Raw genomic sequence first — 17311 nt, forward strand, 5'->3', positions numbered from 1 at the left:
TTTTGTTCATGGATTTATCATTCTGTCAGCCAGGCTTAATACACCATTACACCCTTTACTTATCCTTACTCAGTAGCCACATTCAGTCCCTCCACACCTTAATGACCAGGCACTGGGATCTGCAGTCTTGTTAGCATGGCCTTGACCGATCTTAAATATTCAATAAAAGATCTGTTGCCAGGTTAGTTGAATAAATAATGGATAAAAATATGCAGATTAAGGAGGAAGGGGAAATTCTATTACTATGCTATTTTTCATGTGCAATCTTTTTATCCCCACTGCCACTGTCTAGTCCAGGTCCTCATCACTTCCTACCTAGACCTTCCTCCAGTGTTTCCCCATAATCTGCTCTATGTGAACTTCTAGTCTTCCTACCTATATCACATTCCCATTTAAAGTCTCCCAAAAGTGCTCATCACTTTCAGGAGAAAGTCCAAAAATCCTTAATTTATCATTCTAATAACTTCTCCACTTTTGGTCCAAATTCACTTTGCCAATCTTACCATCTACCAGTTCACAAACATGAACTTTTTGCTCCTTTCACCTCAGTCTATCATTTCCCCAAAGCACTATGTGTAATATTTCCAATTCCGTGCCCTGTTCTGTTCATGCTTATTTTCTTCTGAATCTCTGACCATCCTACCTTCATTTACCTAAATAAGTTCTAACACATCTTTAAGGTATACTTATGATGGTATTTCCCAAAACACCTGAACTCATAGCAATTTCTTACCCCTGAACTACTGTATCCCTACCATATGGCTCTTTCCTGATCCAGGACTCAAAAACTTCTCGAAGGCACACATTTTATATTTTACCTCTTTGTATACTCAGTATCTAGCATAGTGCCATGTCCTCAGAGAGATCACTGAAACTGTTTCATGACTACCTTCGTAAAACAAAAAGGCCTATCGTCCACTCCACCCTAGGGTCTCTAGAGTGCTTTACTAGCTGTATAGCCTTTTTCTTTTCTTTTCTTTTCTTTTAGCCCTATAGTGGGTTTTTTTCTTTTACCCTATAGTTGTTTCTTTCCTTCTGCTTCCCCCTTTCTATTTGCCTTCCGAGGCCTGCTATGTTAAAAAAAAAAAGAAAAGAAAAAAAGTCTTTTTATTAAATAAAACTTTCCTAGTTATTTTCAAGTATTCCTGTCAATATTATCCTACAACCAGTCAATTTAATGCACTGCAATCGCTATTGCATATATTTACGTAACAAAGGGTCTCACTCACGTTACTTTACCTATATAACAGATTGTAGTGACAGATCAGGGCTCTAAAACAGAAAAACTTATGAGAGCTGAATATTAAGAACTAAACAAGGTTTATGCTAAATCTTGGTAATTTGAATAAGGGAAGTCTTTGGAATAGCCAAGTGATCTGTCATAACTGAACTGTCGTTAAGAAAAAAGATTATATGCTTTTCAGTTAGATAACACAAATATGTTTACCTTCTTTCCTTGGCCGACAAATGTCTCCGGCTCTGTAATTTACTGTCACTCTATTAAAATTAAAACAAAAAAAAAAACACAAGCAAATACAAACAATAACATCACTACTATTAATTTTTCAGAAAGTAAAATTAAAAAGTACAAAATTACTCATTGAGAAGAACATGATGTTCTTCACAGAACTTTGAAAACAGCTTACCATACTAGAAGATTCTTCTTTTGAAGCCAATTTCTGGAGGGACCTATGAAAACAGAACGAGGCATCTACTAGGTTGTAAAAGGCATTCATTTAAAGTCTGCAAACATTCCCATATCACACGCTTAATTACTGGCAATCCTACAAACTTTCAAACATTGACAAAATTTTAAAAAACATAATCAAATTGCTCATCTCACACTTCTAAATATATTCTTAAATAGCAGACATGTATTGAACACTTACTATATCCCAGGCACTGCCAGATGCTTTATATACAAATAATCTTCACCAAAACCCAATGAAAGGAGTAACATTCCATTTTCACAGAGAATGAAACTTAAGCTGAGACACAGAGTAAGTTACCCTATGACACCCCCTAAGACCCAATTCTGGTCAGACTCCTAAGGTGTTCCTAATTACTCCAGTGATAGAGCTTTCAGAACTATGTTATTGTTTACCTGATGATCAATAAGACATTAAAGATTAAAACACCTATTTTTTTTTTTAATGGAACTGCCTCTCTTACATTATTAGCATTTATATTCATTTACTTGTTTCTATTTTGACCTACTTTGGCCATTTTCATATTTACTGTATTTTTCTACACTGGGTCCTCGAAATTTCTTTACAGAGATCTACTCCCCAATCAAACAGTAAAAAGATAGTAAGACTGTCGGACAATGGAGGGTAAAAGTACTGAAGTCAATCATGTTATTATCTTTGTAAGGATTAACTCTTCCATCATTCCCAGCTATAACAGGTTTTAATTACCTTTGAGATTGAAGGTGGGACAAATCAATGGTAGTGTCAGGATAATTTAATGTGTCTTCGCCTTCATCCATCATTTCAGCAACAGGTTCCTGATCTTTTACCACTTCTTCAGATTCTCCTTCATCTTCCGAGCTCTCTTCCTGAATTATTTCATCATTTAGCTCATCTCCACCACTGTGAATAGTGATATCCTCCTGGTCAACCTGACTCATAAGCTCCACTTCCACAGGAGTTTCGTGTGATTCCTCTTTATCTTCGTCACTGCTACTGTCACCTCCGTCTGTAGAATCATCATTAAGAAAAGTCAGAGTGCTATCACCATAACAAACCTAGAGGATTACCTTGAAAACTTCAAAAACAATAATATTCTGTTGATTCTCTGTGTCTCCAAGACATCACCAAAAAAAAAAAAAAAAAAAAAAGCCTGATCACATCCCCAAAGGGTACTCAGACAAAAAAGGATTCTCTTGTATCATGAACTGGTTGGAATAAATGCTCTCCGAGATACTTTACACCACAATAAATATCTTGGACAATGCAACCATTTCTATAACGAACACTTTAACTTGTCTTGGTTAGGTATTTCCAAAGAGGAGGACAGGAAAAGTAATTCCATAAATTCTACTGCTGTTACTGTAATTTGCACATGAGAAGTGAAATGAGACAATACGTGCAATATAATTGGCACAAGAAGGTATTCATACCTTTGCAAAAGAAACACTGTCTAGTAATAATATTACCTAATTGGCTCCCTAATAAAAGGAGATGCCATCACCATCTGACAAAGACGGTTGTGAGAATTCAGTTAAAAATAATGTAAATAGGGGCGCCTGGGTGGCTCAGTCGGTTAAGTGGCCGACTTCGGCTCAGGTCATGATCTTGCAGTCCATGAGTTCGAGCCCCGCGTTGGGCTCTGTGCTGATAGCTCGAAGCCTGGAGCCTGCTTCTGTTTCTGCATCTCCCTCTCTCTCTGCCCCTCCCCCATTCGCACTCTGTCTCTCTCTGCCTTTCAAAAATGAATAAATGTTAAACAACAACAAAAAAAATAAAAATAATGTAAAGAACTTTGTACAGTGTCAGAAACATTGTGAAAATTCAAAAAAAAAAAAATCTTGTGATACAACAGTAGTCATAAATGAAGCCACAATATTACTCCTAAAGAAGAATGACCCTAGGAAAAAGAATAACTGTAAAAGTAAAACAGTGGGCATACTTTCCCTATTCCTTCAGGTAGGTGAGTAAATTTATTCCAGCAACCACAGTTGCTCTCTACTTGAAGCAAATGTATTATTACATCAAGCCAAAGTCTCCTTATTATAAATTCATCTCTGTATAAGTTCTAATTATTAAATCCAAAGTAAATGCTCATTCACAAATACCTGAGTCTATCTTTGCTGAACACATTTACATATGACCCATTAAATACCGAAGTTTTACTACATTTGTTTATATAGTAGTTATGGTCCAATTAAATACTTTATAATTCATTAGAACAAGTATGTTTAACATTTCCAAAAACAAAATTCAGTAAAATTGACAGCAACTGTATTTTTGAAATTTCAATTATCCCAAAGTAGATACGATCTTCTAAGAATTCAGAAGCAAAACTAGACAAAAGGTAACACTATAAGCTACTTTATTAAAATCTGTAAACTACCTAGTTGTTCCATTTCTTCTGATATGAGTTCACGTGTGCAACTTGCCAATGTTTCCATGTCTTCATCCTGCACTCTGACTTTTCTTTCACCCCGGTGTCTCCAAATACAAGACTCATCTACCTATGGAAATAGTTATTTTTCACTGATGAAACTTTAGGTAAGACTAAAGAAAATTTAAAAAAACATTAACAAAGAAGCTGAAGGATACCTTAAAGAGGAAACTAAACCCCATCATTAGATACGAGGGAGGAAGGAAATTCTTCTTTCCTATAAAAGATAATAAACATAAATGTTAAAAATTGTTTTTTTCCATTTTATGCTTACAAATTATCTGACACCAATGGTCACATTTATTTGGTCTTTTCTCTGTCATGAAGGAACACAGAATTTGGCATTATGTATAGGAACAGGAATTAAGAAAGAAAAAATACGAATGCTTGCTCTCATCTTTGGGTTAGTCAATCCCTGAATAATCTTTTAGAAAAAAAGGTCATGTTATATGAAAGCACATCCTCGTCAAGAAAAATATCTATGGAGATGACATAACAAATGCTAAATCTGCCACAGCAGCACAAAATTTTCCTTATTTAATAATAGATTTCATATATGAAATCATAATAATTTCTATTCTGAAAATATTAATAAGTAATGGTCCTCAAACCAGTCTCCATAATCATTACCTCGTATCATGAAGCTTCCTGTTGTCAAATATTCTCCAGTTGGTGCTGTTTTAGACACCTGAGGAACACAATACCACATCATACTGTTGTCTTAAGACACGTGTTTTTAAATTTTTCACTCAAGAAAGTAAAGTCATATTTAAGTAAATAGCACCATCTCCTGAAAAGTTTATGATTTAGTAAAAATTCTCAATACTGAAATATCTCTTCAAAGACAGAAATACCATTGGCAGTAACAAAGAAAAGAAATAATGAAGGATATACTACATCAATAATTTTCAAATGCCATGGATTAGAGGCAGAACTTGTTCACACATTTCCTCTGGTTTGAGATATAATAGGAAAAATAAGAAAAGTTTAATGAAACTATATTTACTAAAATAAAACTATACTGGGGCGCCCGCCTGGGTGGCTCAGTCGATTAAGCACTTGACTTCGGCTCAGGTCATGATCTCATGGTTTGTGAGTTTGAATCCTGCATCAGGTTCTGTGCTGACAGCTCAGAGTCTGGAACCTGCCTCAGATTCTGTCTCTTTCTCTGCCCCTCCCCCACATGTGTGTGCATGCACTCTCTCTCTCTCTCTCTCTCTCAAAAATAAACAAAAAAATTAAAAAACAAACTATATTTACTAAATAAAGTCCTTTCCTAAGATACTGTTTTGGGGGTAGTAAAATAACCTTTCATTTTAGGAAATAAAATGATGTATTTAAAAATTGTGTGTTATCTGCGAAACCCCCAAATCTGAGAGTACCTTTGTCATAGTTTTTGGAGGGATTAAAAGCACACTAATTTCACCATTAAAAAACCTGTTCAATGAAAGAATTAAAACCACTTTTATAACAGGTAGAAAATATAATACCAGAAATGATACTAATTTCCTGAAAACACAGTATCATAGTATAAGCAGAAAATAATGACTATAGATACAAGATGAACCTAAGGGAGGATAATAGTAATGAACTCTTTATCTTGCTGTATAGCTGTAAGACCCTGTAATATATCATTATCAATTGCAATTATTGAAAATGTGAAACAGAAAATGAAGTCAAATATGGAGTGAAGTATCAAGTAACAGCAATAACGACAAAGAAGGACAATTACTAAAGCGAAATGAATAAAAAACACTGGATATAACTATTTTCCAGGAAGGGCCAAAGAGAGATCAGAAAATTCCAACAAAGATGAAGAGGAACACTCTTCATCTTATATAACTGCATAAATCATTCTCTTCCTTTAGGTGTCTGCTCAAATCTTACTTTCCTAGAAAGGCCTTCCCTGACACTACTTTCAAAATGGTAGCCCCAATCACTCTTTAGTGTCTACTCTGCTTTAAAGAAAAAACGTTATAGCACTTGTTACCAGACATTATGTATGTGTTTTTCTCCACCACAAAATGTCACCTCAATCAAAGTAGGTACTTTGCCTTGTTGACTTCTATACCCTCAAAATTTGGTACACAATAGCTCTTAATAAATTAAGAAAAAGGACCACAGCCCTTATTACCTGATGATGGTACACCCACCAAGCACTAGTGATAACTCGTGCATCCCAGGCAGCACTGTAGCAAAGTGCCATTGTGCCGGCTTCAGTCAAGGTCCGAGGCGGAATGGGTTCTCCTGTGATATAAACACCACAATGCTTCAGTACTCAAGTATAGAGTTTCTATACAGCAAGACCTGAAAATCACATGCAACATGATGGATTTGATCCTCTTACATCTTAAATACTGATACCACATTTTAATTTCAATATTACATGAAGTTATGATTTTTATTAACAATATATTTACATCACTCACATTCAGGGAAATGCAAATCAAAAACCACAATGGACTATCACCTCACACCTGTCAGAATGGCTAAAATCAAAAACACAAGAAGTGACAAGTGTTGGCAAGGATGTGGAAAAAAAGGAACCCTTGTATACTGTCAGTGGGAATGTAAACTGGTGCAGCCACTGTGGAAAAAAAGTATGGAGGGTGCTCAAAAAATTAAAAATACAACTACCGTATGATCCAATAATTGCACTACTGCGTATTTACCCAAAGAATACGAAAACACTAATTCAAAAGGATATATGCACCCCTATGTTTATCTCAATATTATTTACAACAGCCAAATTATGGAAGCAACCCAAGCATCCATCAATCGATGAACAGATAAAGATGTTGTGTACACACACACACACACACACACACACACACACACTGAAATATTATTCAGTCATAAACAAGAATAAAATCTTGCCATTTGCAACATAGATGGATCGATCTATAGAGTACAGTGCTAAGCAAAATAAGTCAGAGAAAGACAAATACAATATAATTTTACTCATGTGGAATTTAAGAAACAAATGAACAAAAGAAAAAAAAAAGAGTCCATCAAAAAACAGACTCTTAACTAAAGAGAACAAACAGATGGTTACCAGAGGGGAGCTGGGTGGGGGGATGGGTGAAATAGGTGAAGGGGATTAAGAATACACATTTATCTTAATGAGCACTGAGTAATACACAGAATTGGTGAATCACTATTGTATACCTGAAACTTACAGAACACTGTATGTTAACTATACTGGCATATTTTATGCCAGATAAAAAAATAACAATTACAAATATATATTTACAAAGCAGGTTTTTAAACAGTCTAAGTAAATAAAACAAATCAGAGAAGAAATGCCTTCTCACTTATGTCAATAACTCTAACTTCATTCCAGAAAGAATCACCTAGAAAAGCCTAGTCAAAGTTTGAATTCTTCCAGAATTACTATAAATCACCTAAATTGTCAAAATGAAGAGCATATTAATAATATATCCCTACCATTAGATTTCAAATACTTTTTAATTGGGATGTAATTCACGTACCATAAAATTCACCCTTTTAAAGTATATAATCCAATGGTCTTTAGTATATTCATAAAGCTACATAACCATTACCACTAATTCCAGAACATTTTCATTATCCCTCAAAGAAATCCTATATCCATAAATAGTCATTCTCCATTTTCCCAGCCCCTGACAATCATTAACACACTTTGTGTTTATGGATTTGCCAATTTTGGAATTTCATATCAATGGAATCATATATGTCTGCCTTCTTTCACCTAGCATAATGTTTTCAAGGCTCATCCCTGTTACAGCAATTATCAGTACTTCATCTCTTTTTAAGACTGAATAATATTCCATTGAATGGATATACAACTTGTTTATTATCAACTGATGAACATATGGGTTGTTTCTATTTCTTGGCTATTATAAATAATGCTGTTAGGAATATCTGCAAACAAGTTTAGTGTGGTCAGTTTGTCTATATAACTAGGAGTCGAACTGCTGGGTGACAAATTTTATGATTAAAAATAATTTTTTTTTTAACGTTTATTCATTTTTGAGAGACACAGCATGAGTGGGGGAGGAGCAGAGAGAGAGGGAGACACAGAATCCAAAGCAGGCTCCAGGCTCTGATCTGTCAGCACAAAGCCCAATGTGGGGCCCAAACCCATGAACCATGAGATAATGACCTGAGCTGAAGTCTGGCACTTAACCAACTGAGCCACCCAGGCACCACCCCCCTCCCCCCCCCCACCGTCTTTTCATTTTCTTAATAGCGTCTTTGAATTAAGGTTTTTAATTTTGATTTGTCTAATTTGTTTTTCTTTGGTTACTTATGCTTTTGATGTCTTATCTAAGAAATGACTTCCTGATTCATTATGAGATTTATGCCTTACTGTAACAGTTTTATAGTATTAGCTTTTAAGCTTACGTCTTTGATGCATTTAATTTTAATAAATGGTGTGAAGCAGGGGTCTAACTTTATTCTTTTGTATATGGATATTAGTCCAAGCACCACTTTTTGAAAACAGTATTCTATCTATCCCCATTGAATGGCTTTCATACCCTTGTGCAAAGTCTACAGACTATAAATGAGAACTCTCAATTCGCTTCAACGATTTGTCAGTCCTTCTTCATACACCTTGCTGTCTTTATTACTGTTGCTTTACAGGAGGTTTTGAAATCAAGAGGTTTGAGTCCTCCAATTTTGTTCTTCATTTTAAACATGATTTTGCTGACCTGGGTCCTTTGCATTTTCATGTGGATTTTAGGATCAACTCATCAATCTTTGTTAAAAAAAAAAAAAAAAAAAGGAAGCTGGAATTTTGACAGATTACATCAAATCTGGAGACTAATATGGGAAGTACTGCCATCAGAAAAATATTAAGACTTCCAATCCATAAACACTGAAAGTCTTTCCACTTAAGTCTTCTTTAATTTCTTTCAATGATGTTTTTTATATTTGGGGTGTATATCTTGCAACTTCTTTTTGGTGAATTTATTCATATTTTTTTAATGCTATTATAAATGGATGTTTTATTAGTTTACTTTAGTACCGTTCATTGTGAGTGCATAGAAATACAACTGACTTTTTATATATCATACAAATGTATCCTGAACATTTGTAAAGTTATTAACTAATAATTTTGGGGGAATTCCTTGAGGTTTTAAACATATAAGATCATGTCATCTGCAAATGGAAATAGTTTTACTTGGTCTTTACCAATGTGGATATTTTTTATTTCTTTTTATTGCCTGTCTACTTAGAACATCCATACAAGGTTGAATAGAAGTAACAAGGATAGGAGCACCTGGTGGCTCAGGAGGTTAAGTGTTTGACTTCAGCTCAGGTCAAGATCTCATGGTTCTTGAGTTCGAGCCCCGCATCGGACTCTGTGCTGACAGCTCAGAGCCTGGAGCCTGCTTCAGATTCTGTGTCTCGCTCTCTCTGCCCCTCCCCCACTTTTGCTGTGTGTGTCTCTCTCTCTCTCTCTCTCTCAAAAATAAATAATAAGCATCAAAAGATTATTTTAAAAAATTAAAAAAAAAAAAGGGACAACAACAGACATGTTTGTCTTGTTCTGGATGTTAAGGGGAAATTTTTCAGTCTTTCACCATCAAGTATGATGTTAGCTCTGGGTCTTCCATAAAAATCCTTCACCAAGTTCAGGAGTTCCCTCATATTCCTAGTTTGTTGAGTGTTTCTATCACAAATATGTGTTGGAATATTGCCAACAGCCTTTTCTGCATCATTGAGATGATCACGTGGTTTTTGTCCTTCACCTATCAATACATTGATTAATTTTCATACATTAAATCAACTATTCCTGGGATAAACCCCTTTGTCACAGTGTACAATCCTTTTAATATGCTGCTGGATTCAGTTTTTTAATATTTTGTTGAGAAATTGTGTGTGTGTTCATAAGCAACACTGGCCTGTAGTTTTCAATTCTTGTGACATCTTTGATTTTGTTATGAGGGTAATACTGGGCTTAGAGAATGAGTGAGGAAGTTTTCCCATCTCTTCTATTTTTTGGAAGAGTTTATGAAGCACTGGTGTTCAATCTTCTTTAAGTTTGGTAGAATTTGCCAGTGAAGCTACCTGGTCCTGAGCAGGGTTGTTTTTTGTTTTTGTTTTTTTAAATTTTTTTAAATTACTATTTCAATCTCTTTACTTGTTATAGGTTTGTTTGATTTTCTATTTCTCCTTGAGTCAGTTTAGCTAGTTTGTATCTTTCTAGGAATGTGTCCATCTCATCCAAGTTATCTAATTTGTTGCCCTACAACTGTAGGTAGCATGCCCTCACAATCCTTTTCCCCCTCAGCAAATGTAACTTCTTCCTTCCTTCCTTCCTTCCTTCCTTCCTTCCTTCCTTCCTTCCTTCCTTCCTCCCTCCCTCCCTCCCTCCCTCCCTCCCTCCCTTCCTTCCTTCATGTTTATTTATTTTTGAGACAGAGAGAGACAGAGCATGAACAGGGGAGGGGCAGAGAGAGAGGGAGACACAGAATCTGAAACAGGCTCCAGGTTCTGAGCTGTCAGCACAGAGCCCGACGCGGGGCTCGAACTCACGGACCGTGAGATCATGACCTGAGCCGAAGTCGGACGCTTAACCGACTGAGCCGCCCAGGCGCCCCAGCAAATGTAACTTCTAAAGTTATTTAATAAATGCTCCAGACACAGACTAGAGATGTGACTAATGTTTATCACAGTGAAAAGTTCATTCTTCATTTAAAGAAGCCATTTATGACAGGACTTCATTCTGCTGTCTTACTGCACGTTCACCACCCAGAATACTACACAAGTATTGCTAAAATGGTGTTTTATAAGAAGCAGCTAGGGCACTTTTTCTTTTAATCTTCTTGATTTCTGCAAAGTTGGTAGTAATTTCCCCTCTTGTGTTCCCAATTTTAGGAATTTGAATCTTCTCTTATTTTTTTGGTCAGTCCAGTAAAAGTTTTATTAATTTTGTTGACCTTTTTTAAAAAAACAAGTTTGGTTTCACTGATCTTCTCTATTGTTCTTCTATTCTGTTGCATTTGTTTCCACTCTAATCTTTATTAATTCCTTCTGTCCCTTACTATGGGTTCTATGCTTTTCTTTTTCTAGATCTTAATGTTACAGTTTTGTTAATGATTTGAAATGTTTCCTCTTTTTATAAACATTACAGCTATAAACTTCTAAGCACTGCTTTAATTGCATCTCCTATCATTTTGATATACTGTGTTTCATTTCACTCATCTCAAAGTATTTTCTAACACCCCCCTATGATTTTCTCTTTGACACTGGTTATTTATGACTGTGCTGTTTAATTTCCACACATTGGTGAATTTTCCAAATTTTCCTCTAGTAGTGATTTCTAATTTCACTCCATTATGGTCAGAAAACTTACTTTGTATGATTTTAGTAGTTTTAAATTTATTAAGACTTGTCTTCTAGACTATCATGTGGTTTAGTCTGGAGAACATACTAGGTGCACTTGAGAATTAGCCTACTGTTGTTAGGTGAGGATATCAGAGATTTATATTAAGTCTAGTTAACTTAAATTATTTGTTCATATCTTCTATTTCCTAGTCAATCTTGTATCTAATTATTATATCCATGACTTAAAGTTAGGTATTAAAGTCCTGAAATATTATTGCTGAACGATTTCTCTCTTTGATTCTGTCAGACTTTACTTGAAGGGTATTCTAGGGCTCTGTTGTTGGGTGCGCATATATTTATAATAGTTATAAATATGTTGATGAATTGACCCTTTTATCATAATAAAGTGTCCTTTAACTCTATTAACAAATTTTGTCATATAATAAGTTTTGAATTAAAGTTTGGAATAATAAAGAGAATAAATAAAGTTTTGAATAATAAAGAGAAATATATTACCTGTTGGATTCTTAATTACACAGCTAGTAGCTCCATGAAGATCAGCATGTACATAAATGTCCCCTTAAAGACAAATGAGAAATAATACTTTAAGTCCTGTTCCTTTTTTTTTTTTTTTCTTTTTAATGGTTTTAATGGGTTCAAAATCCAAAGGGGATAAGAAGGCATATAAAGTCCATTTCCCACCCCTAGGAGATCTCTCATAGTCCTCCTTATAGGAAACAGCAATGGTAATATGGCAGATTACTAAAATGGTCAGTTCCTCTCTCCCTTGTTAGCCATACCTCTTTGCTCTGTGACCCTGAAGCTTCTCCCATCAAGTGGAGTCACTTCCCAATCTCTCGAATTTGGACCTGCCCTGTGATCTGCCTTAGCCAGAATATAGCAGCTGTGACCAAGTGCCAGTTCTCAACCTAGGTCTTAATAGGCCTTATGTGCTTCCTCCCTTTCTCTCAGAAACTTGCTGAGTTACCGTGTAAGCAAGTCTAGGCCAGCTTGCTGGAGGGTGAGAGATGAGTCATCTAGCAAATGTAAAGGTCCTAAGGACCATGGATATTTGACATGTATGATGAGCAGTCAAGAGGTCAGACTAAGGGAAGAATGGTAAGAAATGAAGAAGGAAAGAAGCCAGGAGGCTTGTAAGCCACAGTGAGAACTGTGAGTTGTATTCTATGTGTGTGCTACCAATGAATAAACAAATGAACAAACAAATGCAGGAATGAGATCTTTCCTCTTTTGTTAAGGAAAAAGGAAAGTTCCTAACAAGTAAAATGAGCAGCCATTGCTTGCCCCAACAGTTCGTCTGGGATTTGAAACTCAAAGAAGAGAAAAACTCATACTGCCCCAACACAAGCTGAGCTCACAGAGAACAAAGCTACAGAAGAGAGAGACCATGCCCTAAGCACCATGGAATACCATGATCCCTGCTGCTTTCTTTTCTGGTCTGGGATCTGCAGTGGATATCAGATTAGTTCTGATTATTGGTTTCTGATACCCACACCGAAGGTTCAGCCACAGCGAGGTGGCTGTTATCAGCAAAGAAAAATAAATGAGAAGACTTACATACACCACAGGGCTCAAGTTCTTTTTCTAAATATGGAAAAAAAAGTTACAAACTTCCGCACTAAAAAAACAAGCCTTTAAAAATTTGATCCACACTAACTTTGGAGGACTGAAAGCTATTTTGTTATAATGTAGAAGAGAATCAAAAGTCCAACACTGCAGATTCGCTCACCATTACTACTTTAGGAATATTCACTTAAAGTGAAGATTAAGTGTCAAAATGCATATTCAACAAACCATAAACCATCAGGATAAACTCCTTCTACCTATTAAACCTGTCATAGAAGATGAAAATCTACATCTAATATTGAAATAATTGATCCAATTATATGACAAAATTCTTTAAAATTTTTATCTTACCTAAAAAATATTTTTTTTAAATCTTACCTACCTGTTGTCAAGTATCTTTTCACAATCATTTCATTCTGTTGCTGATCTCTTCCACCTATAATTAAATAGTTCTCTGAGCTAACGAACCACAGAAATTTCTCAAACCTACCAAATTGAAAGAAAAAAAGTTAACATTCTTTTGCTTTATAGTCACCTGAATTCAATCCTTTTTGCAAACAAAATTCCAAGACGCTATCCTACCTTGTAGGTTAAGACAACTTGATGGTTTAATTTATTAAAGCATCAAACTGAATTTTATTGAAATCTTATCATACAAATTGGCCAAGGATATTCTTATAAAAGTCTTAGAAGTAATTAAATTCTATGTTTGAAAATATGTTCTCTCCTTATCTCCCTCTCATATAGTCCCTTCTTAAACTCAAGGATAACATAACAATGAATTACACAAAGCAACAACATACAATGTCACATGGTCCCTAGGTTTAGTTTTCTTTCAGTGGGGCACTGGCTAACTTTTGAGGCCACAAGTAAGAAAGACGTTTTCTCACTCTGTCCTGAATCAACTGAATACTTATATATATGGTACTCTTTATACTTTTATACTCTAAAGGTAATTTTTGCTCTATAAAACTAACTTTTCTCAAAAGAAAAAGTAATTTGGTTTTCATGATTAATACATACCATCATGATAAAAAGCAAAGAGTATATATTTGTATAACATTTACAAAACGACAAAATAGAGATGAACAGAAATGTTTTCTATATTACATATGACTATTTCTTTGACTTAATCTACAATTTAAAAACTTCTGATTAAAAATGATAGATTAAGCACTGGCATTAAACTCCCTTTTAACACCCAAAATATATAATAGTACATGTATTGTGTTCCTGTTTTCTCATCTGATTTTTTATTAATACATATACATGGTCCAGAAATGTTTTAAATCAGACAAAAAAGGTATAGTTTAAGATCCTGCATCCCCTTTCAGTTCTCATTACCAATATCAAACAGAAGTCCACTGTTACTAGCTTTCTGTATATCCCTCTCCAGAGTTTCTTTATACATATAAAAGCTTTAAAAAATGCTTATTCTAAACCTTTTCGTTTAAACACAACACACACTATTCTGCAAACTGCTTTCTTTTTTTCACTTAAAAATGTTTTCTTGGAGCACCTAGCTGGCTCAGTTGATGAAGCATACGACTCTTGATCTCGGGGTTGTGGGTTCGAGTTCCACACCGGGTATAGACATTACTTAAAATCTTTTTTTTTTTATTTTCTTAAAAAAATTTTTTTTTAACATTTATTTATTTTCGAGAGACAGAGCATGAGCCGGGGAGGGGCAGAGAGAGAAAGAGAAGACACAGAATCCGAAGCAGGCTGCAGGCTCTAAGTAAGCTGTCAGCACAGAGCCTGATGCAGGGCTCGAACCCACAAACTGTAAGATCATGACCTGAGCCGAAGTCGGATGCTCAACCGACTCAGCCACCCAGGCGCCCCAACATTACTTAAAATCTTAAAAAAGTCATCTTCATTGTTGAATGGATGTACTATACTTATTTAACAATTCTTCTATTGATGGTAGAGAGGTTTCTAAAACAACATAAATGCACAAGTACAAAGACAATGAGAAACATAAGGATGTATTTCTAATTATTTTAGTAAAGGAATATAACAGGAAAAAAAAATCAGGAGGAGGCAAAAAGACAAAGAATAAAGAACAAAATAGAAAGCAAACAATAGGGGCGCCTGGGTGGCTTAGTCGATTAAGGGTCAGACTCTTGGTTTCAGCTCAGGTCATGATCTCATGGTTCAGGAGTTTGAGCCCTGCATTGGTTACATGCTTACTGCAAGGAGCCTGCTTGGGATTCTCTCTCCCTCTCTCTCTCTGCCCCTCCCCTACCTCTCTCTCTCTCTCTCTCTCAAAATAAATAATCTCAAAAAAAAAAAAAAAGAAAAAGACAGCAAATAATAAAATGGATAGATTTAAACCCAAATATATCAGAAATTGCATTAAATGTAGTCAGTTCTCCAGATTAAATATAAAGACTGTCAGACTAGAAAATGACATATACACTCCTTTAAAATATTAAAATATAAGGATATAAAAGGATTGAAATAGAATGATGGAAAAAGATTTATCATGCAAGCACTAACCAAAAGAAAGTTGATGTAGTTTTAATATCTCACAGAGAAGGGAAAAAGAAGTTAGAAGTTAAAGGAACATCTGATTACAGTTAATAAAAGGCTCAATTCTGCAGGAAGACATACAGCTTTGTATTTATACTGCCTCATATATATAAAGCAAAAAATGGCCGAAATAAAGGGGAATGACACAAGTGCACAAGTATGTGATCTTTTATTTATTAAAAAATAATTTTTTTAATGTTTATTTATTTTTTGAGAGAGGGAGAGAGACAGCATGAGTAGGGGAGGGGCAGAGAGAGAGAGGGAGACACAGAATCCGAGGCAAGCTCCAGGCTCTGAGCTGTCAGCACAGAGCCCTACACGGGGCTGGAACTCATGAACCATGACATGACCTAAGCTGAAGTCGGACATTTAACTGACTGAGCCACCCAGGTGCCCTTATTTATTTAAAAAAAAATTTTTTTTAAGTTTTTTTTTTTTTTTGAGAGAGAGAGAGACCAAGTATGAGCGGGGGAGGGGCAGAAAGAGTGGGAGACACAGAATCTGAAGCAGGCTCCAGGCTCTGAGCTATTAGCACAGTTCAAATAGGTCTTAAACTCGTGAACCGTGAGATCATGACCTGAGCCAAAGCTGGACGCTTAACCAATTGAGCCACTGAGGCACCCCACAATTATGTGATTTTTAACAAAACTCTCAGTAATTAAGAAAACAATCACTAAAAAAAGAATTAGTCGGGGCGGCTGGATGGCTCAGTTGGTTAAATGTCTAACTCTTGATTTTCGACTCTGTGCTGACATCATGCAGCCTGCTTGGGATTCTCTTTCCCTCTCTCAGCTCTCACACTCTCTCTCTCAAAATAAATAAACACTTTTTTAAAAAATTAGTAAAGATGCTAAAGATTTGAAAAACATGATTGATGGATGTGATCTAATTAATATTTAGAGAGATGCACTCAACAACTATACAACAAACACTCTTTTAAACTATATATGAAACATTTGTAAATAAAGTGGACCATAAATATGCTGGACCATGAAGCAAGTTTCAACAACATATGTCAAAGGGTTGAGATAATTCAGAATGCTATCTCTGAACATTATGCAAATTAAGCTAGAAAGCAATGACAAAAATATAACCAAAAATCTTCATAGGTTTGGAAATTAATAAACACTACTTTTAAATTTTTTTTTTTTTTTTTCAACATTTATTTATTTTTTGGGACAGAGAGAGACAGAGCATGAACGGGGGAGGGGCAGAGAGAGAGGGAGACACAGAATCGGAAACAGGCTCCAGGCTCTGAGCCATCAGCCCAGAGCCCGACGCGGGGCTCGAACTCACGGACCGCGAGATCGTGACCTGGCTGAAGTCGGACGCTTAACCGACTGCGCCACCCAGGCGCCCCTAAACACTACTTTTAAATAAGGCATGGGTGAAGAAATCACAATGTAAATTAGAACACATTTTGACATGAAAGATAATGAAAATAGTATATAACAAAACTTTTTAGATACAGTTAAAGCCAGATTTAAAGGGAAATTTACTGCCTTAAATACTTATCAGAAAAGAAGAGAAGCTGGGAGAAAAAAAAGCAATATACCAAATTTCCATCTCAAGAAATTATAAAGGGATATACAAATGAATCTCAAAGAAAAACAGAAAGAGAAAAATAATAAAACAGAGAGCACAGATATAATAGAGGAGATCAACAGTTAAAACTGGTTCTTTTTTTTTAAGTTAATTTATTTTTGAGAGAGAACGCACTCATGCGCAAGAAGAGCATAAGCAGGGG

The 17311-nt window shown here is 35.4% G+C and overlaps 1 protein-coding gene across 3 annotated transcripts in view; it reads right to left on the reverse strand.

The window, feature by feature from the left end:
- The window catches only part of NEMF (nuclear export mediator factor), a 55317-nt gene that overhangs the window by 13034 nt on the left and 24972 nt on the right, over positions 1-17311 (reverse strand). For all 3 annotated transcript variants that reach the window (XM_030319043.2, XM_030319044.1, XM_030319045.2), the window contains 9 exons: positions 13412-13515; positions 11959-12021; positions 6260-6372; positions 4756-4813; positions 4284-4342; positions 4075-4195; positions 2418-2697; positions 1647-1689; positions 1448-1497 (listed from right to left, as the gene is read on the reverse strand). In XM_030319043.2, the coding sequence (XP_030174903.1) occupies positions 1448-1497; positions 1647-1689; positions 2418-2697; positions 4075-4195; positions 4284-4342; positions 4756-4813; positions 6260-6372; positions 11959-12021; positions 13412-13515 (891 nt within the window). The remainder of the gene's footprint in view (positions 1-1447; positions 1498-1646; positions 1690-2417; positions 2698-4074; positions 4196-4283; positions 4343-4755; positions 4814-6259; positions 6373-11958; positions 12022-13411; positions 13516-17311) is intronic.

The sequence above is a fragment of the Lynx canadensis genome, chromosome B3 (assembly GCF_007474595.2).
Source record: "Lynx canadensis isolate LIC74 chromosome B3, mLynCan4.pri.v2, whole genome shotgun sequence".
Classification (NCBI taxonomy): Eukaryota; Metazoa; Chordata; class Mammalia; order Carnivora; family Felidae; genus Lynx; species Lynx canadensis.